The 22270-nt window shown below is 40.6% G+C and overlaps 1 protein-coding gene across 1 annotated transcript in view; it reads left to right on the top strand.

The window, feature by feature from the left end:
* The window catches only part of AOPEP (aminopeptidase O (putative)), a 171106-nt gene that overhangs the window by 17316 nt on the left and 131520 nt on the right, over nt 1–22270 (top strand). Inside the window, exon 4 of the mRNA XM_033164197.1 lies at nt 1414–1662. Coding sequence (XP_033020088.1) covers nt 1414–1662 — 249 coding nt within the window. The remainder of the gene's footprint in view (nt 1–1413; nt 1663–22270) is intronic.

Here is a 22270-nt window from a genome sequence, read left to right as displayed (position 1 = left end):
TAGACCACACTACAGAGGCCCAGCAGACTGGCAGATGAAACTTCACTGCTAACAAAACCGAGTCCATCGCTGCAACAGGTTGGCCTAGTGGGCACAGGGCAGGCTGCATGGCACTCACAGCTCTGTGGAGCAGGCAGGGAAGGAGCATCACTGCTTATTTCACAGTTGAGTATGGCAATGCTCTCTGTGCCAAATAAATAAGCTTTTACTCATTCATCCTTTTCCTTCTAAAGACCTTTTTATCTCCCCAGGCTTTATTAACCTCTGCCTAACCCCTGCACATAGATTGTTTTCAGTACTGCCTATTACTGTTTTTAAAGTAATTTGTATTAGTTCTTATAAACTGTCTTGGGAATTTTGAATGTAAGGGCAGGTGCATAAATATTTTAAATACAGTGGTACGGACGCGATCCATTCCAGGGTGCCGTTTGCACCCCGAAAAGTATGTAAGTAGAGCGCTGCTTCTGTGTGTGCACGTGACGCAATGGAGTGCTCCTGCGCATGCGCAAAGTATGCGGAACGATGGGGGGCGCCAAAAGGTGATCTCGCCTAGGGCGCAAAAAACCCTAGCACTATCAAGAAGGGCCTCTGCCTTTTTCCTTGTAACCTCACTTTTTGCATTGAGGGAACTGCTGAAAAGGCCTCAGAGCTGGATCTCAGCTTTTACAAAAGTAACTCAAAAGCAATTTACATTCAAGCCTACATTACTTTAGTACTTAATGATCCTGAAGAACTAGGAGTTAGGAGGGGAGACATTTTTATAGTATGTGAAGGATGTCATTCCAACTGATTAAAGTAAACATCAGTTTTCTTCTTAGGATGTTTGTTTTTTCTGATATATGCCTGATTTTTTTTTTTTTGCTTCATCTATTTTATTCCTTATATTATTCTTTATTAACTATACCTGTGTGAGAACCAACATGGATCAGTGGATGACATATTAATTGCAGGTCTTCAAATATTAATTTAGACTTGAACCCCTTTAATGACATTGAGCATTATTCTATTTTATTTTTTTAATCACTACTATAATGTATTCTCAAGGTTGTGGTGGATATAATAGTTGGAAAGTGGCTGTACAGCAGAGACATTCCTACAGACCTGCAGACTCAAGCAAGTCACATGTCACTAGACCAACTTGATGTGGACATATTTCAACAGAAATATGTCTTATTAGTGAAACCCTGAATATCAGCAAAATGTTAAGCTTTATATTGAATCTTCTTAAGAGCAGCATATTTCCATGCCATCCAATTTTCTATCAACAGTTGTGGCAGTCCCATTTTTTTTCCACCAGAGGAAAAAATTGGTCTTCCTAATGCAACAGGCCACTTCTGGTTATCCATAGCTTCATTATCTAAGTATGCTCAGAACTTTACTTACTAGAAATAAGATACTATTTTTCAATTTCAGGTTGTTAGAACAGACTTGTGGTCATCTGCCATATCCTTGCCGCTTCCAGGATCCTGCTGCTACTTCTCAGGTGGTCATTCCTCATCGTGTCTTTGCTCCTCAGTGCCTTAAGAAATCCTGTGAAGAGGTCCTACTGCAACTAATTCCTCAGTGTCTCTCAGCTGCTTATGATCTCCTGGGTACCCATCCCTTTTCTAGGCTTGATATCTTGATTGTTCCACCCAACTTTTCCAGTCTTGGAATGGCCAGGTATTGATATTTTTCCCCCCCATGCATGTTTACTCATCTGCTAATTATTCTCGGTATCTACCTTGCTCTGTTGTCCTTACCAGGCAGAAGAGCATTGTTTAAAATCCTATCTATATTGTCATACCTGCTGTACTTCAGGAGATGCAAAACCAGTAGTAGTAAATCATAGCTCAGCTGTAGCCATTTGGAAATAGAAAATGTGTTTTTGAAAATATGACTGTGTTAAGATAAAGAGAACCAGTGGAGATAGCAAGGACCATGTCTACTACCTTTTGGCTGTTGGAGGCTAATTAATGGCCAGATAAGATAAAAGGTGGGATATAAATGTAATAATAGGCATATAAATAATGACTATATCAACTGTTTAACTGCAGTGTAAATTACTATATTTGAAATATCTTCCTTCAACATATGTATCAGAAGGAGAGCAATGATAAATACTAAATATTCCACTGGTGTTAGCAGTGTGTTGTGCTAGCTGATTTATGGGAACAAATATAAAACATAAGGCCACAAATGACACCCTTAAAATATAGGCGTGTAGTCTGGAGGTAGTGAACCTCTTAAGTGAAAGAGATCCTGTTCTGATTTTGAGCACCCTGGAGGAATCTAGTTAATGGATGGTACAAATGATTCACATAGACCATCAGTTTATGTTTCTTGGGCTCTGCAGACACAAAAGAGCTATTCAGGGAATTCTGAAAAGGGAGCACAAAATAGACCTTCCCATTGGAGCTGTTACGACAGAAAGGATATGTGGAAGCATTGTTTATATACTTACCAAAGAGATTCCGAGATTCTAATACTGGTAGCTGGTGGCAGTATTGGATTATTTGAAATGTTATGTCCTAATAAGCACTTGAGTTTTTCCATATTTGACAGAACTACTAATAGCACTGTATTGTAAACAAGGAGATTCCCCTTCAGATGATGATTTATACGTTATTTCCATTTATAGACTGCTCTGAAAGAGCTTGAAGAGGTTTACAATAGATAAATGCATATATATTGTACCTAGAAAGTACAATAAAACCATGTCAAATGATTCATAACAAAATACAGAAACAATACCATGTACATAAACATAATACAAAAATAAATAAAGCCAGAGCACCTGCAAGGCAATATAATATAAAATTTCAATCAACACAACATACATACAGTCACTTAATCTCACTCAGCCCCTTTTTCACACAACCACTACAATCATTCATTACCTCCATCAACAACTCATACATAAATTACTGACACGTGGCCATATTGCCACCCACATACAAAGGTCCGCTGCTGAGCCTAATCTCTGAAGCACTTACAAACTCATGCTCCTAATATTAGGAGCGCTAATAAATAATACTCCTCTCCTATCTCTCACCTGTGAGGGGCCCATATCTACCAGAGCAAGCTCTTGCTCTGGAGGGTATAGATTAGAACTACAGTACTTCTATCCACTCCCAGATTCCAACTATATAATCATAACATGCATAGTACTGCACAACCTCAGCACCTGATAATCAGCGCTGGTAGCAGACACAAACATCAGCTTCTCACTCAAGGTGGCCCTGAAGGTCACCATAAACTCAAATTGTTGGGTTTTTTCATATTTTGACATTGATCATTGGTTTGACTAAAGTACAGACTATAGGAACCGTGGTAAAATTGACTTATGTCATTACACACTTGGGAAAACAAGGTTAATGTTCTGAACAGGCAAACCGTTGTTAATGCATTTGTTTCCTTTTGGGATAGTAAGACTGTTTAACTACTTGTGGCTCATAGGTCTTTGTATGTAGTATTTGTTCAAGATAATACAGTGCGTGTTCAGATAAAATAACTGGTGAATTCCCAGCATGCTGGTAGGATATAGTGCAAGTGGGGAGTAATTTTATCAGAAATGGGTTCATGAATGAAACCAAAGCATAGTAATTATGATGGGAGTAAAACCTGATTAAATTTAGAGTAAAGTGCTACATGTGAATGCATCTTTGTGCATAAGGAAATATTTTTGTGGTTATTCTAATAATTCCATTTTTTAAATGTCTCAGTTAGCAGGAAGTGAAAAGAAGCAGGAAGTGAAAAGAAGGGCACTTTCCCATGTTTTTGTGCTGTTACATAAGTGTAAGATGCTTACATATCTGACTACTTTTTGACATCTAAGGGTGTGTGTGTGTGTGTGTGTGACACACACACACACACACACACACACACAATTTATAATAACAATGTTCTTCTGGTTGATGGTGCAAGATATTCTGTACATCTAATTCCTGTCAGTCCTTACTGTAACAATGCAATGACATCAGTTCAGATATGCTCCTGTATTCCAGCGCTCCTTTACTACTTTATGTATTATTTTGATGCAGAAAGGATGCTGTGCTATGTATTTATTTAATCATCTGGCTGGCCTATCTGAAGTAGTATAAACATAACGCAGCCTGTTGGCACAAAGGATCTGCTGTTCTGAGAATTCTAATTGTACTCCAGCCTGCCAGAGAAGGAAAGAGCCATAAATTTTCAGTCATTATCTTTAGATTTGGGATATTGTATGTGTGTGTCCATGTACGTCGGCAAGTCTGTTCCTCATTAGCCTTGTAGCTACTTCATTTTTAATGCACAAAAGTAGTACCATCTCTTATTTGAGGGGGATGGTTATCTCACATTTCAGAGTAGGAAGAAATGATGGTGCTTCTTCCACAGAAGAGCTTAATTAGAGGCTTGAGGTTGTATTTTCCAGCGGCCACCACTGCAGATTCAGCAGCATTTTCTTTCAAGACCTGCCGACGCCTTTTAAAGAAAAATCTTCCTTTGAAATCTTACTTATATGTCTTGCATGTATCATCACCTTATGTTTTTAATTTGCTATGGACTTTTATATGGTAAGAGAAACCTGATTACTTATTTTAAAAAAATAATTAGAGGCAGCCCCGCCTGCTTCTAGATCTTCAATAGAAACTTTGGGGTGGGTTTTTTGTTTTGTTTGACAGTGCCTAGGTTAGTATTGCCATCATCCAGTGGTTCCTTTCAAGTCAACAGAACAGTGAATTGAAATTCAACACTTGCTGTGTCCAACATTAGCCCTGTTCTCTTGCTCTGCATCACACTTCCTATTTTCAGAGGCTCCTCATACCCACTGGTGCCTATCACAAGCAAATTTTTAGATGAGTGGTCTTTGAGCTTTGATTGTTTCAGCAACATTTAATTGATTGATTGATTGACTACCTTTATCTTTCAAATATCTCAAGGTGCATTAAGTCCAGAAGTCCTTTTTTGGGGACAGTCAGGTTCATATGGTAAACTGTTTTTAAAGATTACTGTGACAAAGTGCTTCAAGGGCTGTCATCATTTGCAGTATGCGAAGTGATAAAAGTGATGATTTGAGGCATGCCTATTCCTATTATCTGTAGGAGCATTATGAGAAAATGTTCTACCTCTTAGCTAAACCTAAAGTCAAATTTGCTACCTCTTTGGAAATGGCACTCCACTCAGTTGTCAATTGGGGATCAAAACAAGATTTGGAGTACATCAAACACACAATATTTCCTTACCAGCATGCTGAACCACTTAGCCCATAAATGTGTAACAGATGTGTTTTGAGTCCAAGTCTATCATAGGGTGGAACATGCAGTAATTACCTTCTGGTGGAGCTAAAAGAAAGATGTAGGAAACGTGAGGCTGTTATGATTGAACTCAAGTTGTGAGATCATTGCAGTGATGCTTCTAATTGGATTTCAATTTTTTTTATTCAAGTATTTCCAAAACTTCAACTTTAAAAAAGATCTTCAAAAACAATAATACCTAGTCGCTGAAACACATTTGAACTAAATCTAGTTAATGGATAGAACAGAAATTTTGCAGGTTTTCTCATTTCATAACCCAATATTTTTAAGAGAGAACCTCAGTTTAAATTAGAACTTCTTGAAGAACTGAAATCTGTCGAAACTGCTAATTATAATCCTGTTAATGTGGATCAGAGAATTGAACAAATAACCCTATTGGATGCCATGGCAAAATGGAAAAGATCAGTTATTTTCAGTGTGTCTCACTTTCAAACAATTGACTGTCCTTTTAACTGAAAATATTTTTCTTTTCTCCCTCATGTTAAGTGGGTGGTCATAATTTATAGTCTTACAGGGAGTGGAGAAGATTAAAATATCAACAAAATATGGATTGCACCAAGATCCACATTGCTTGTCAGTCTGCAACTATACAGTCTCCCACCTAATATAATTTCTGTGTGTTGCTTGATAAAGTTGGTAGGAAATGACTACAATTGCTAACTTCACGTATCACTGGAGATTCCAAGTTCTGGGATTGTGAACATCCCTCAGGATTTGTTGAAATCTGAATTGGGGTTAGGAAAAAAAGTGGACAATGACATGTCTTCTCATCTCAGACACATTTTGTCCAATTCAGATAAATCTTGTAGCTCTAGGTATCCTGCGTTTTTCAAAAGTAATTAATCTGTTAAGAAAGATTTATAGACCACTTAGTCACAAAACTGTTGAAGCAGTGTGCAGTACCTAGTTGCTATTTATACCTTTGGATGTTATTGCCTTACCAGGAAAAGATTCAGCACGAGTAACAATTGGAGTGAGTGGAATAAAATCCAGAAAGCTGGTATGCACGTGTCTACTGACCACCTCACATCTTGAAGCAGCAGACACTCATTCCATAAAGTATTAGATACTGTTTTTGAGATTTCCTTAAGATAGGGTGGGGGGTTGAGAGATAGGACTGCTGTTTGACCAACACAAATTGAAATGCTTTTTCTTTTGATTTTTGGGTGACGTTGTGTAGTTAAGTATATAGATGCTTACTCAGGACTAAAGTCCATTGAATTCAGTGCACCTTCTGAGTCAATTTGCATAGGATTGGGTTGTACTATTTAGTGGTATGTACGTTGCATTAATAATATCAAATGAACTGTAGAATTATTGCTTTTTAACAGGCATTTCCATTGCCTCTGAGAACCCTTTTGTAGTGTCAAAACATCCAATGTACATTACACAGACTCTTGGTTACACTTTACTTGATTATATCCCCTACCATCAGTTCCTTATATCTTTTTTTAAAGGTGTCAAAGCCTTTACTTGTTTAAGGCAGCATAGTGTAAGACGAACACTACATACTTTGGAGTGGACCTTTCATAGTCTAAAGATCTCTTTCAGAACATGAAATGTTCTTTCTCCCAGCCTGAATTGTAAATAGGGACTTTTGTGGTACTACTCTAGAATAATGGTTATAGTTTATTGCATTTTGAGACTGGAATTATAGTGGTACCTGCTAGGATCATTAAAATAAACATTGTACAAGTGTTTTAAATATTTGAATTTTTATTTTAGTCAACATTGATAAATTTGAATGAATGAAAATCCTATTGAATATAACGTACTTTTCCTTGTATAAGACTAGTTTTTTTTAATTTAAAAATTATGTTCAAAATTGTGGGTCATCTTATACACGGATACAGTCTCCTTCCATTTTCTCAATTTGGAGTCCCCCCATGGGGGCGTGTTATACACGAAAAAATATGGCATACACATATTTTTAGATTGATAGAAACTCATCTCTTTAAAAATATCAAATCTGCATTGTGAATTAGTTTATGAATTATTCTAGAATATAGCAGCATCGCTAATATGTATATATGTGCAATCTTATGAAGTTCATACTAATACTTTGCTGATTCTGATCCTTCAAGAAGAATATGTTACTATTCTTTCAATATGTTACTATTCTTTCACCAGCTTACAAGAGTAGGACAGTTATTTTAGTCTGTAGACTAGGGGTGTGAAAATGGGGTGATCATTACCATCTGGGGTGAATAAACAAAGTTTCTTGTTTTTTAAAAAAGCATTTGTCACTAGTAATATTATCAGACATTTTGCTGATGGTAATGAGTGGTTCCAACAACAAAAAATGAGGAAAATTTTGGTATATAAATATGAAGATGACAGCTTGCACCTTGGCCTTGATGAACAGTTTTATCCATAAGTGAAATCTGAAAAATTAGATTTTTCCTCAGAATATTTAGATCTGTATCTCTGCTATTATTTCAATACATTATGGATCTTTTCAGGTACCCTCTTGAGTCCAAAAAGGGTGAAAGCTGTGAAATGTCTAGCCCCAAACTAGGTAGCACATATTTTTGGCTTTTGTAGGGGGGCAGGGTAGAAGGTTCTTATGTTTGAAAACTATGCACTATTGGTAGGGATGAAAGCATGTGTCAATTTTACTTATGTCAGTTTTAAATTTTTCCATTCTTCACTTCAGGTCTCTGCAGCAATTTGTGATTCTCCCCCCCCCCCAATGATCATGAAAAATCTTTAGCTATTTTAGTGCTAGGCCACTTTCTCCTCATATACATATTTTAGCAAACATTGATTGGAGGACTACATAACAAAAATTTTAAAGTGTGAATTTCAAACAATGACATATTGTTTCAAAAATTGTAAATTTGAGATATTCAGCTTTAAATATGAACTCAGTTGAATTTCTCCCCCATCCCTAACTGACGGCCAGAATGGCTGATTTTCCTAGGGCACAGGAAAAGCTACCTCATTTATTTGCTCCAGATATTAATGATCACCCCTTCTGGCCAATAAACTATCTATTAAAGCTCAGTTCTCAGGATTTTGTGGCAGCTGGTTTCTGTATTAGGGGCCACATTCCATTATCCACAAGACAGTCTCTGTGTAGAGGCCAAGATGCCCTGTGCATTATTATCCATGCCTTGAATCCTTGTTCCCAAATCTAGCAGCTTCATGAAAAACACCTTCCATGTAGTTAGGTTCTTCTGTTTAATTTTTGCATTCTCAGCAATATATTGCAGCACTCATGTCATGGTTTTTCTCATGGGAACAGTGCAGTTTTTAGCCTGTTTCAGTTGGCACTTATCAAAGCGGCCAACTAGAAGCTGTGCAAGCACAGAAATGCTGCTCGTTGTCTTTCATTTTGGTCCCTGTTCTAGTAAGAAACAAAAGGAAAAAGGAAAAAGAAAGAGAGAAGCTAAATTTAAAGTTAGAAGAATACAATTGGAGCACAGAAACAGCAGCAGATTTCAGGATATGGAAGGAAAACAGCACTGCCATGTTGTTACTCAAACACAGGTGCATTTTCTATAAGTTATAAGTAACAGTTATGCACTTTGTATGTAGTAAAAGGGACATGGCTGGCGCTGTGGTAAACCACTGAGCTTAAGGCTTGCTGATCGGAAGGTTGCTGGTTCGAATCCCTGCGACAGGGTGAGCTCCTGTTCGGTCCCAGCTCCTGCCAACCTAGCAGTTTGAAAGCATGTCTAAAGTGCAAGTAGATAAATAGGTACCGCTCCGGCGGGAAGGTAAACAGCGTCTCCGTGCGCTGCTCTGATTCGCCAGAAGCGGCTTAGTCATGCTGGCCACATGACCCGGAAAAACTGTCTGCGGACAAATGCCGGCTCCCTCAGCCAGCAAAGCGAGATGAGGGCCACAACCCCAGAGTTGTCTGCAACTGGACTTAACTGTCAGGGGTCCTTTACTTCATGTAGTAAAAGGAAATTCTGCAAGTATAGCAAAATTGAAAATGCACACACACAAACATAGCAGAGGGACATAGCAGACGTCTTTATGATAGCAATACTTGAGTTAATATTGATCTGATAAAAAACCCTTTTGAAGTTGTAACTGTGACCAGAGCAAAGAAGGCAGCTGATACATAATTATAGAACAGAACTGTAGTGTTGAAGGGACCCTAAGGGTCATCTGATCCAACCCCATGTAATACAGGAATCTCAACTAGATCATACATGACAAATGACCATCCAGCCTCTGCTTAAAACCCTTAAAAGAAGTTGGAATCTAGCAATATTGGAAGGGCCACAGGTTCCCCATCCCTGCTTTGCATGATATTAGATTAAAGTAACAGGCAAAATATGTCTTGGCACTCCCTTTGAAAGGTTTCCCATCATATGTATCAGCCTGCCTGGCCACACATTTGCCATCAAGTGTTAAATTAATAGAGCAACAATTTATACTCCTGTTGGTTAAGGCTAGAACTTGCACTACTGTTACTATTTTGAATGCTAATATATGATGTTACTATAACCAAGTATTTGGAAAGCTTCATTCTTTGGAGGCTAGTAAGATGGTACAGTCTAAACTGTGACTGCATTTGACTGCATTCTTCTTTGGGTTGGGTTATAAAGCAGATAATTCTGCAATAAAGTCTTATGTCCTGAGCCAGTGATCAGATTCAGAAGTAGAATTCAGACATTAATGGAATTCCTCAGTTCTGTAATAGCTTCCTTATTAAGTCCAATGGAGGGAGCCATCTTGGTTCTGTCTCTCTCTGGGTTCTGCAAACTAAAAATTACAAAGTTAAAATTATAACTTTTTACTTGTATGCATGGTGCCAGCATATCTACCAAATTCTGTTTTGTGTTAAGCATTACTGGTGAAAATACAGACCCACTGGACTGAAGTCAGTGGATTCATTCTTGATTTATATCTCAAGTAGGAAATGGAAATGAAATGTAGCCAAAGATTTCTTAGCAGGACTGCTAACATATAGGATTTGTTTAAATTGGATGGTTTTAAGCTTTAACCATGTTTATATATTGATGTATGTTTATATTCATGAAAGCATTCACTTCTATCCTGGACTTCAGTGCACACAATGTTAATGCATATTTTCAGGAGTAAGTAAACATTTGACATCCATTAAAAGGATGGTAATGCTTATAACAGTACATCTTTATCAAGAAACAATTTATGGAACATATAGAAAACATTGGTGTGTAAACTTCGTATACTAGATGTCTATGTGGACAATATATATATATATATTCTATTTTATTTATGTTTCACTTTTAAAAGTCTTATTCTATTTCTTTCATAATCATATTGTTTTTGGAACACTTTACTTCCTTTTCTTTCATGGTTACTTCTTTGGCAGGCTTGAATGTGTTTATGCTAGGTAATAAATGCAGGCTTCCTTTTATTATGCCAGCCCAATAGCTCCCATTGCAAGAATCAACAGCCAATGATGACCTTGTGTCAGTTACTGCTCTGCACTGTCTCTCAGGTGCCAGCCTAAAGTCATTTTCTGTTTTCCTCCATGTTCCTTGAAACAACTTGTCAAATTTGTGGAGAGGGGAACAGGAAATCTTTTCATTTCACCTTTCTCCTGTCTAGCACACCCTCTTTTTTGCAAACATACTTGAAGCTAGTGCTAGTCAGTGTTATTACTTGTGTTGGTCTATTGCCCTCCACTTCTCAATTAGGTTTTTAGGGAAAATGATGTACTGATCATAGCTCTTTAGCTTGAGATGCGTACAGTGTTTTCTTATCGTTATCTGATATATTGGTTTCTAATCATGCAGATTTAAAAAAAGAAAAGCATTGCACATAACTGTAATTCAGTGATTATGTGTATAAAAAGTCAGATGCTTTTGTTTGTAGGATAAGTTGATTATGGAACCTCTGAAAAGGTTGGGTTGGGAGAGATGTTTACATAAAAATAATGCCTAAAGAGATTCAGATATGTTTTTGCACTTGCAAGTTATCCTTCTGCATTTGAATTCTGAAATACAAATGGAAAAATACTTATCAAAGTTATGGGGGGGGGGACTTTTGACTTGTGACAGCTGCATTTGTTTATAGATTTCTATCTGTAAAATCCTGGTGTAATTTGATCACAAATGGACAGCTGTTTGAATTCTCATATAAAACCATACTCAAAACAGTTTGCCTCCCACTTGACAAGAATATGATATATGTCAGAGCAAACATTTTTCTTCACAGTAATGATTACTTTGAAAGCAGAAAACAGGCTTGCTAGTCTTATAAGCATTATTTTATTATTATGTACTGATGTCATTGTAACACATGGTCCACTTTCTTGTTTGTATTCCAGCACACTTAGCAATGATTTTAAAAATTAGTTTTAGTGTGGATCATATTATGATTATAGCCATAGGTATAATCATATAAAGGTAGGTAACCTTCCGTAGGGGTAATAACTGACTGCATTGCTATTTTGGTATCCCCAAAATTCTTCATTCAGTGGAATCCTTTGAATTCCAGTTTTATTTTAGATCAGGGGTGTCAAACTCAAATTCATCGGGGGCCGCATCAGCAGTTTCGTCACCCTCAAAGGGCCGGTTGTATCTGTAGGACTATGTGTCCACTCTTTATTATCATAAATTATTAAATAATAAAGATTAGCAAATGAGTCGCTCCTTCTCTCCCTCCCTCCTTGGGTGTGCACGGGCAGGCCCCGTTGGTAGAAGCCGTCCATCAGCAACCAGTCCAACCTGCCAGTGATAATGTGCGATCAACACCAAATCACCCCCGCCAGGCACGATCATCATCCCCTGCAATGCGAGGAGGGCTCGGAGCGGAGGCATCTGCACAGATTGGGGGGGAGGGGTGGCGCGCGTGGGGGGGGGTAAGGAAGGAGGAGCGGAAGGCTGCAGCAACAGCAGCAGCAACAGCAACAACGAGCACCGGAAGGGTTGTTGCAGCCGGGCTCATCAGCTGCTTGCCTTGGCTGAGATCCCGAGCTGCGATGTGCTCCTGGGGCCGCAGCCAATGCTCCGGCCGTCCCGCCTTCTGCTGCGGTCTCCCCACGGAGAGTCCCGAACCTCCCCCACCCCGCCTCGTTAGGAATAAAGAGGACATTGACTAAGAAGCCAGGATGCGCTCGCGCTGGCTCAAGAAAGACACCCTTCCCCAGCCGCCAGATTCGGAAGTCAGTCCCGCTGTGTAGAGAGGCAGTGAAGGATAGGCGTGCCTGGCATGCTCTGGTCCATGGGGTCACGAAGAGTCGGACACGACTGAATGACTGAACAACAACAACAAAAGCGCGCACACGGCGGCAGCGTCTCTGCCAGGATTGGGGCTGCCCCGGTGCTAAAGCCGCTTACTAAGGATTGACATGGCGGCACTTTCTGCCAGGTAAAAAAAAAAAAGGTAGCGAGGCTGGCGCTGCACTAAAGGGGTGAAGAATCTTGGCCACCAACTGCAAGCTCAGACTTCTGTCTCATTTCCTTGTTACGTTCCAGATGTCAAAACGGTTCTTCTCTCACCAATCCCGCACCAAGGAAGCTGCCAGTAGCCACCAGTAGCCAAAAAAAAAAAAAGGTAGCGAGGCTGGCGCTGCACTAAAGGGGCGAAGCGGCTCCCCCACAGTTTCCCCGCCGCTACTTGTAAAATCCACAAGCCCTAAAAGCCTCCTCGAGCTCCCTGCTCCGTGGTGACTGCTCCCTCCACCTGCTAACAAGCGCCTCAAGTGCTTTTGCGCGATGCGCTCTAGAAACGCTGGCTAATCCCACTCCGAAACCAGGGCGGATGGATCGAGGCTGCCACCTTCGGCACGCTCTGAAATCTCGGGAGTGTCACGGCTGCTGTCTGCTAGAGCAGCGCCGCGAGGCTGGAGGAGGTGGGGGGTGCGAAGAAAAGGAGCAGGTGGGGGAGTAAAGAAGCGGCTGGGAATCCGGCCAAGCGCCACCCGCTGCGCGTCTCCGGGCCCGGCTTCGCTACGCGGGCCACATGACGAGGTCTGGCGGGCCTTGTGTTTGACACCTGTGTTTTAGATATATAACAGGTTTATAGCTCATAAAGTTGCAGGTATATGTATGTTTAAAAGGTAAAGATGAGGGTTGCAGTTGGTTCCTAAGTCACAGCAGAATCAGAACATGTGACCTAGAATAATGCAGAAACTCCTGGTGATGATAGCAGATAATACATTCCAGTTGTGTGAGCAGTTTGTAGTGATGAGGCAGGAACAGAAGCAAGTGGCAGGCAGTTGAGAAAGTATGTCGGTGAGCAGTTTGATCCAACTAAGTGGGGAGTTGCCCAGAGTCAATAGTTGGAGAATGTTCTGAGAGCTTATACTGGAAAGTGAAGCACCACTGGTTCCTTAAATCTTTTGGTAGACAGAGATCAAGTTTGCAGTACTTACAGAAGTTCCTTCTGGCTAGCTGCCAGGGTATTCGAGAGGGTGGAATTCCCAGAGCCAGCAAAGACCCCAGACTCTGGGCTTTCTTTTTCTTTTAAAGTAAATCTCTCACATTTGTAGAATGGAAGCTTATGAAGCAAAATGTGCCGGGACAGCTAATTACAGGGTGTGCTTGGGGGAAGGAAAGGGGAACCCTGTTGGGGCTGGTACACTGTCCTTGTGTACAGTTTCCACTGATGGGGATGGTTAGGTGAAACCCACCCTATATTTTTTACTTTGTTGTTGTTGTTCAGTCGTTCAGTCGTGTCCGACTCTTCGTGACCCCATGGACCAGAGCACGCCAGGCACGCCTATCCTTCACCGCCTCCCGCAGCTTGGCCAAACTCATGTCAGTAGCTTCGAGAACACTGTCCAACCATCTCATCCTTTGTCGTCCCCTTCTCCTTGTGCCCTCCATCTTTCCCAACATCAGTGTCTTTTCCAGGGAGTCTTCTCTTCTCATGAGGTGGCCAAAGTACTGGAGCCTCAACTTCAGGATCTGTCCTTCCAGTGAGCACTCAGGGCCGATTTCCCTGAGAATGGATAGGTTTGATCTTCCTGCAGTCCATGGGACTCTCAAGAGTCTCCTCCAGCACCATAGTTCAAAAGCATCAATTCTTCGGCGATCAGCCTTCTTTATGGTCCAGCTCTCACTTCCGTACATTACTACTGGGAAAACCATAGCTTTAACTATACGGACCTTTGTTGGCAAGGTGATGTCTTTGCTTTTTAAGATGCTGTCTAGGTTTGTCATTGCTTTTCTCCCAAGAAGCAGGCGTCTTCTAATTTCGTGACTGCTGTCACCATCTGCAGTGATCATGGAACCCAAGAAAGTGAAATCTCTCACTGCCTCCATTTCTTCCCCTTCTATTTGCCAGGAGGTGATGGGACCAGTGGCCATGATCTTAGTTTTTTTGATGTTGAGCTTCAGACCATATTTTGCGCTTTCCTCTTTCACCCTCATTAAAAGGTTCTTCAATTCCTCCTCACTTTCTGCCATCAAGGTTGTATCATCAGCATATCTGAGGTTGTTGATATTTTTTCCGGCAATCTTAATTCCGGTTTGGGATTCATCCAGCCCAGCCTTTCGCATGATGAATTCTGCATATAAGTTAAATAAGCAGGGAGACAATATACAGCCTTCTCGTACTCCTTTCCCAATTTTGAACCAATCAGTTATTCCATATCCAGTTCTAACTGTAGCTTCTTGTCCCACATACAGATTTCTTAGGAGACGGATGAGGTGATCAGGCACTCCCATTTCTTTAAGAACTTTCCATAGTTTGCTGTGGTCGACACAGTCAAATGCTTTTGCGTAGTCAATGAAGCAGAAGTAGATGTTTTTCTGGAACTCTCTAGCTTTCTCCATAATCCAGCGCATGTTTGCAATTTGGTCTCTGGTTCCTCTGCCCCTTCGAAATCCAGCTTGCACTTCTGGGAGTTCTCGGTCCACGTACTGCTTAAGCCTGCCTTGTAGAATTTTAAGCATAACCTTGCTAGCGTGTGAAATGAGTGCAATTGTGCGGTAGTTAGAGCATTCTTTGGCACTGCCCTTCTTTGGGATTGGGATGTAAACTGATCTTCTCCAATCCTCTGGCCACTGCTGAGTTTTCCAAACTTGTTGGCATATTGAGTGTAGCACCTTAACAGCATCATCTTTTAGGATTTTAAATAGTTCAGCTGGAATATCATCACTTCCACTGGCCTTGTTGTTAGCAAGGCTTTCTAAGGCCCATTTGACTTCACTCTCCAGGATGTCTGGCTCAAGGTCAGCAACCACACTACCTGGGGTATGAGACCTCTATATCTTTCTGGTATAGTTCCTCTGTGTATTCTTGCCACCTCTTCTTGATGTCTTCTGCTTCTGTTAGGTCCTTTCCACTTTTGTCCTTAATTGTGGTAATCTTTGTACGAAATGTTCCTTTCATATCTCCAATTTTCTTGAACAGATCTCTGGTTTTTCCCATTCTGTTATTTTCCTCTATTTCTTTGCATTGCTCGTTTAGAAAGGCCCTCTTGTCTCTCCTTGCTATTCTTTGGAAATCTGCATTCAATTTCCTGTATCTTTCACTATCTCCCTCGCATTTTGCTTGCCTTCTCTCCCCCTATTTTTAAGGTCTCATTGGACAGCCACTTTGCTTTCTTGCATTTCTTTTCATTGGGATGGTTTTCGTTGCTGCCTCCTGTATAATGTTACGAGCCTCCATCCACAGTTCTTCAGGCACTCTATCCACCAAATCTAAGTCCTTAAACCTGTTTTTCACTTCAACTGTGTATTCATAAGGAATTTGATTTAGATTGTATCTTACTGGCCCAGTGGTTTTTCCTACTTTCTTCAGTTTAAGCTGGAATTTTGCTATAAGAAGCTGATGATCAGAGCCACAGTCAGCTCCAGGTCTTGTTTTTGCTGAGTGTATAGAGCTTCTCCATCTTTGGCTGCAGAGAATATAATCAATCTGATTTCGATGTTGCCTATCTGGTGATGTCCATGTGTAGAGTCGTCTCTTGTGTTGTTGGAAAAGAGTGTTTGTGATGACCAGCTTGTTCTCCTGACAGAACTCTATTAGCCTTTGCCCTGCTTCATTTTGAACTCCAAGGCCAAACTTGCCAGTTGTTCCTTTTATCTCTTGACTCCCTACTTTAGCATTCCAATCCCCTATAATGAGAAGAACATCCTTCTTTGGTGTCATTTCTATAAGGTGTTGTAAGTCTTCATAGAATTGGTCAATTTCAGTTTCTTCAGCACTGGAAGTTGGTGCATAAACTTGGATTACTGTGATGTTAAAAGGACTGCCTTGGATTCGTATCGAGATCAATCTATCATTTTTGAAATTGCATCCCAGTACAGCTTTCGCCACTCTTTTGTTAACTATGAGGGCCACTCCATTTCTTTTACGGGATTCCTGCCCGCAGTAGTAGATATGATAGTCATCTGAACTGAATTCGCCCATTCCCATCCATTTTAGTTCACTGATGCCTAGGATGTCAATGTTTATTCTTGCCATCTTATTTTTGACCACATCCAGCTTACCAAGGTTCATGGTTCTTACATTCCAGGTTCCTATGCAATACTTTTCTTTACAGCATTGGACTTTCCTTTCGCTTCCAGGCATATCCACAACTGAGCGTCCTTTCGGCTTTGGCCCAGCCGCTTCATCAGCTCTGAATCTACTTGTACTTGTCCTCCGCTCTTCCCCAGTAGCATGTTGGACGCCTTCCGACCTGAGGGGCTCATCTTCCAACGTCATATCTTTTATATGCCTGTTGTCTTTGTCCATGGAGTTTTCTTGGCAGGGATACTGGAGTGGGTTGCCAGTTCCTCCTCCAGGTGGATCACGTTTGGTCCAAACTCTCCACTATGACCTGTCCATCTTGGGTGGCCCTGCACGGCATAGCTCATAGCTTCCCTGAGTAATTCAAGCCCCTTCGCCACGACAAGGCAGTGATCCATGAAGGGGATATTTTTTACTAGATTTAGACAATATACATGGAGCTTCCAGGTTCTTTTGGAAGGGGCTTTCGAAGCATTTTTTTAAAAACCTTTCCTAGTAGAAAAGTGAGTGTTGCCCAGTGAAATAAATGAGAAATCCAGGATTTTTTCTTCGGGTACAGTGCCTCAATGGTAATGAGAGTACAGCTTGTGAGAGTTCCTTCTACTGCCCTCAACTTTCTATCTGCCTTTTCCAACTTGCAACTTTCTCTCCATCATTTCCATTCACTGATGGAAGAGGGTTATTCCTCACTCTCTTATCCCTCAACAGATTCTCAAAGATAGGTCTTCACTATATTATCTCATACCATTTAATGCAATTTGTAGATTGCAATATAATTCATTTCCAGATTTGCATTGCATACATTCCTTCGAATGGACATCCCACCTTTAATTTCATTAAGTAACCAAATTCTTGTTAAACTTTCATCTAGTGCTGATGTTATCCCCAAAGAAAAAGAATTTGTTAAAAAAAATTAACAGCCTGTATTTTTTAAAAATCCCAAAACAGTTGCACAATTTATCTGTAACATACCTATTCAGTTGCTGTTTATGTTTAACATCTTAAACTGTCCTTGATTTTGCAACATTGGAGAGAGAGAGGCAGGAGAATTTGTTCTTACTCCTATTTCTTTGTATGCATGTCACCAGAGCCAAACATTGATGATCCAACTCAGAATATAATACTGTGCACTGTAATCTTGTTGTAAAGTTAATGATGTAATACTACATTAGAAAAATGGTCATTAGATTATGGCTTTATTTAGTCTGCTAGCAGGTTCTTCGATATTTCTTATTAAATTTTGCCTCAGACATTCAGATAAAAGACAATAAATCAATTTTTGTATTATATTTAATTTTTTGAACATTTTATTGGCCAGAAGGGCACATTATTATTTTTAAAAAATATTCAAATATATTGAACTATTTTATCAAGCTACATTAATTTTTCACTAAAATCTACCGTGCTCCATGTGTGTTTGTTTGTTTGTGCGTGTGTTATAGCAGTTCCTCATAGAGACTAACAAGCTGCTTGTGCACAGTAGTGTCTCAGATCTTCCTGTGTCTGGGGAATAGGCTGTTGGTCTTGAAATGTAAATGTTTTTGGTGTTTTGTGAATATTTGTTCATGTCACAACATCACAATAACATATACTGTTAGCTACACAACTGGGAACAGGTTATTGGGGCTAGAAGTACAGACTGCACTGCTCACATGAAAAATTAAGACAGTTGCTAATGAAATGCAACCTCCCCTTGAGAACAGAACCCAGATAATCAAATTATTTTTGGGAGACACAACTTGTCAATGGACAGGAATACAGTGGTACCTTGGGTTACAGATGCTTCAGGTTACAGACTCCACTACTTTGCTTCAGGATGAGAACAGAAATCGCGTAGCAGCGGCACGGCGGCAGTGGGAAGCCCCATTAGCTAAAGTGGTACCTCAGGTTAAGAACAGTTTCAGGTTAAGTTCTTAACCCGAGGTACCACTGTACCTATATCATTATTAAACATTCTAAAACTGGAGAATTAAGACTCTGCAAGATGGACCACATCAGTAAAATTTGACTCATCCCATTCACATGATCTTATGATGATTTACTTTCACTCAGATCAATGGAAATGGGTTGACTTAACTAATAAGGGATTGCAGTGTGATTGATTTTGGCCTGCTTAGCATAGTTTGGATGGCTTTAAAATGAGATTAGATACATTAATGGAGGATAAGGCTATAACTGCCACTAGCCATGATGGCTATATTGTCAAAGGCAATATGTCTCTGATTGCCAGTTGCTTCACAAGTGGAGACAGTTCTGTTGTGCTCAGTTTCTGCTTTCAGGCTTCCCATAGGCATATGGTTGGCCCCTGTGAAGACAGGATGCTGGTCTAGAAGAGCCATTGGCCTTATCCAGCAGCTCTTCTTATGTTCTTATTGCCTTTATAAAGTATACAAATTCAATTTTGGATGTGCATAGCTAGTTTGGTGTGTGTATTGCTATGTCTGTCACCTAGGCAACAACTGGAGAAAACTCGTCAGACTTCCCTGAAAAGGTGTCAGGCAGAAATTCTATCTTTCCTTTTCTAAGTAATGGAAATAATCCTTTATTAGCATGAGGAATAGAAACAGAGTAAATTTCCCTGATTGGCTTTTTTTCTTGCATGCCTTCTAGTCATTTATAAGGATTTATAGTGTAGTGATTGGTTCATGTAACAAAGACAGGGTGGAACCCTTTCCCCAGTGCTGAAAGATTTAGCATTTTAAAAAAGTTGATCCAGTAGATCGTACACTCTTCGATGCTCATTCAGGTCTGGCTGGAGTGTCCAGAGACTATTCATCTATTCCAGGGGTCAGCAAACTTTTTCAGCAGGGGGCCGGTCCACTGTCCCTCAGACCTTGTGGGGGGCTGGACTATATTTTGGAAAAAAATATGAACGAATTCCTATGCCCCACAAATAACCCAGAGATGCATTTTAAATAAAAGGACACATTCTACTCATGTAAAAACACCAGGCAGGCCCCACAAATAACCCAGAGATGCATTTTAAATAAAAGGACACATTCTACTCATGTAAAAACACGCTGATTCCCGGACCGTCCGCAGGCCGCGTTTAGAAGGCAATTGAGCTGCATCCAGCCCCTGGGCCTTTGTTTGGGGACCCCTGATCTATTCTATAACAAATTGGATGTCTTGAAATGGCCTGAACAAGGAGTTTTAGGCTATAATCCTGTAGCCATTTTTCTGCTTATACGCCCCATTAAATTAAATTGGACTTATTTTTTAGCAGATGTGCAGATGAGTGCACCAACAGTTTCAGAGACTTTCTATCAGATACCCTTTTGGTTAGAAGAAAGACTGTCCTATTCCTTATGATTTTTGTACAAAATATTTTGTACGTTTATTGTGCCCTCAAAGAAGAAATAGTCCAAAACATGCCGGGCCTGAAATAAATATTTATTTGAGTGCGTAGAGTTTCCCCCCACCTTTTTTTCCTTACAGGAATCGGGAATATCCATTTGGGTGGTGCTGCAGTAATACCTGTTTAGGGAGAAACCTATTTATTTGGAGGCTGTTGTGGGCTAAGGGGTGGCAGGTAGCACCATTAGGACTCTAGCTGGCTGGAAGGTGAATACCAACTTGAGTGTCCCCTGTTGTTCTGTTCTCATGTCTCACTATAGAGTATCATTCACCTACAAACCACTCTTGATCTCATAATTTTCAGGCTTTTGACACTTGAATGTGATGCATGCATGCAATTCTTAATAGTGGGTGATTGTAATATTCACATTTAGAATAAATCTGCCACAAACCCCAAGCAATGTCAAACACATCTTGATCTTTTTAACCCCCTTTTACTCATTTGAGTGATCACTTGATTTAAAATTATAAATTAGCACCCATTGTTATTGCTAGTATCTACAGTGGTACCTCGTGTTACGCACTGTCCCCCTTATGAATGCTCTGGGTTACGCGTTCCACTAACCTGGAAGTAGATTCCCCTTGTTGCGAACTTTGCCCCGGGATGCGAGAGGAACTCGTGTTGCGGCGGCGCGGCAGCAGCAGGAGGCACCATTAGCGAAAGCACGCCTCATGTTACGAGCGGTTTCCGGTTACGAATGGACCTCCAAAACGGATAAACTTCGTAACCGGAAGTACCACTGTAGTTGTCAAGCCATTGTTCCAATGCACTTTGCCACACTGCAATATTTTTTGTAGGTACCACTTGTTCCCTCTTACACCCAACATGGGTGGTGGCCATATTTGGGGGACACCTTAGGTATAGAGAAGTATATTGGTTTGTAATTAAAAAAAATTAAAGAATTAGCAGCTTCTAGAACCTGTTTATGTTTAGGGTGTCAGCTGGTAGAGTGTGAGGTATGAAGGATAATGGAAAGGGAGAGAAAAAATTGGTTTGCTTTGATACTGTACCAGGTTGCGTGTTGAGCACACTGCTTTATGGAAGTGAGTCGTGGACAACTTACAACCACCAGGAGCAATCCCTCAACATCTTCCACATTCTCTGCATCAGGAGGATTTAGGGTATCACATCGCAGGATAGAATTCCAAACAAAGATGTGCTCTCCCAAGCCCACATTCCCAGTATGTTCACATTCCTGTCTCAGCTATGTCGGTGCTGGCTTGGTCATGTCCACAAATGGAAGATGGCAGGATCTCCAAGGACATATTCTATGGGGAGCTGGCTTCAGGCACCAGGCCCGTTTGCAGAAAATATGCCTGCAAACGTGATATGAAGGCTGGCAACATCAACCCTGCCATGTGGTAATACCTTGCAGACAACTGCAGTGCCTGAATCTCCCCCAAAACATGCTCCTTTTGAAGCTGAGAACACATTGCAATGTTTTGTTGCAAATTTCTAAACCAGTTGCAATGATGCCACATATTTTTTTTTTAGAGGCCACTGAAACAGCTGAGCTTTGCCCACAACAATTCTAATGAGTAAGTTGATCTTATGTAGTCATAAGGTTAATCACTTCAGTGGAGCTTGAGTAATTGGGAGATTTATACCTTAGTAAGCAGGTGGTGCTGTGGTCTAAACCACTGAGACCAGGGCTTGCCAATTGGAAGGTCGGCAGTTCGAATCCCCGCAACAGGGTGAGCTCCTGTTGCTCTGTCCCAACTCCTGCCAACATAGCAGTTCGAAAGCACGTCAAAGTGCAAGTAGATAAATAGGTACCACTCTGGCAGGAAGGTAAACGCCGTTTCCGTGTGCTGATTTGCCAGAAGCGGCTTAGCCATGCTGGCCACATGACCTGGAAAAACTGTCTGCGGACAAATGCCGGCTCCCTTGGCCAGTAAAGCGAGATGAGCGCCACAACCCCAGAGTAGTTCGTGACTGGACTTAAGGTCTTTTACCTTTTTTTAAGTGACCCAAACCTCTCTGGAAATGCATGCATTCTTCAGTATGCCTAGAGAGTGACTCTATTGAAGAAGAAGAAAAATCCTTACAAGAAGTTGTTACCTACAATACACAGGATGGCTCTTTAGTCTTGCATCATATGGTAAACCAGATTTTCAATGTACAGTTGATGATGGACCTTTTATTTATGATATCATTTACCTTATTTCCCTTCTAGTTTAATAAATGAGGCTATTCCAAACGAATTTATGGCTCTGTATTTCTG

The sequence above is a fragment of the Lacerta agilis genome, chromosome 11, assembly GCF_009819535.1.
Source record: "Lacerta agilis isolate rLacAgi1 chromosome 11, rLacAgi1.pri, whole genome shotgun sequence".
Taxonomy (NCBI): domain Eukaryota; kingdom Metazoa; phylum Chordata; class Lepidosauria; order Squamata; family Lacertidae; genus Lacerta; species Lacerta agilis.
The sequence above is the reverse complement of the archived record's forward strand: the minus strand, read 5'-3'. Positions and strand labels throughout refer to the sequence as shown.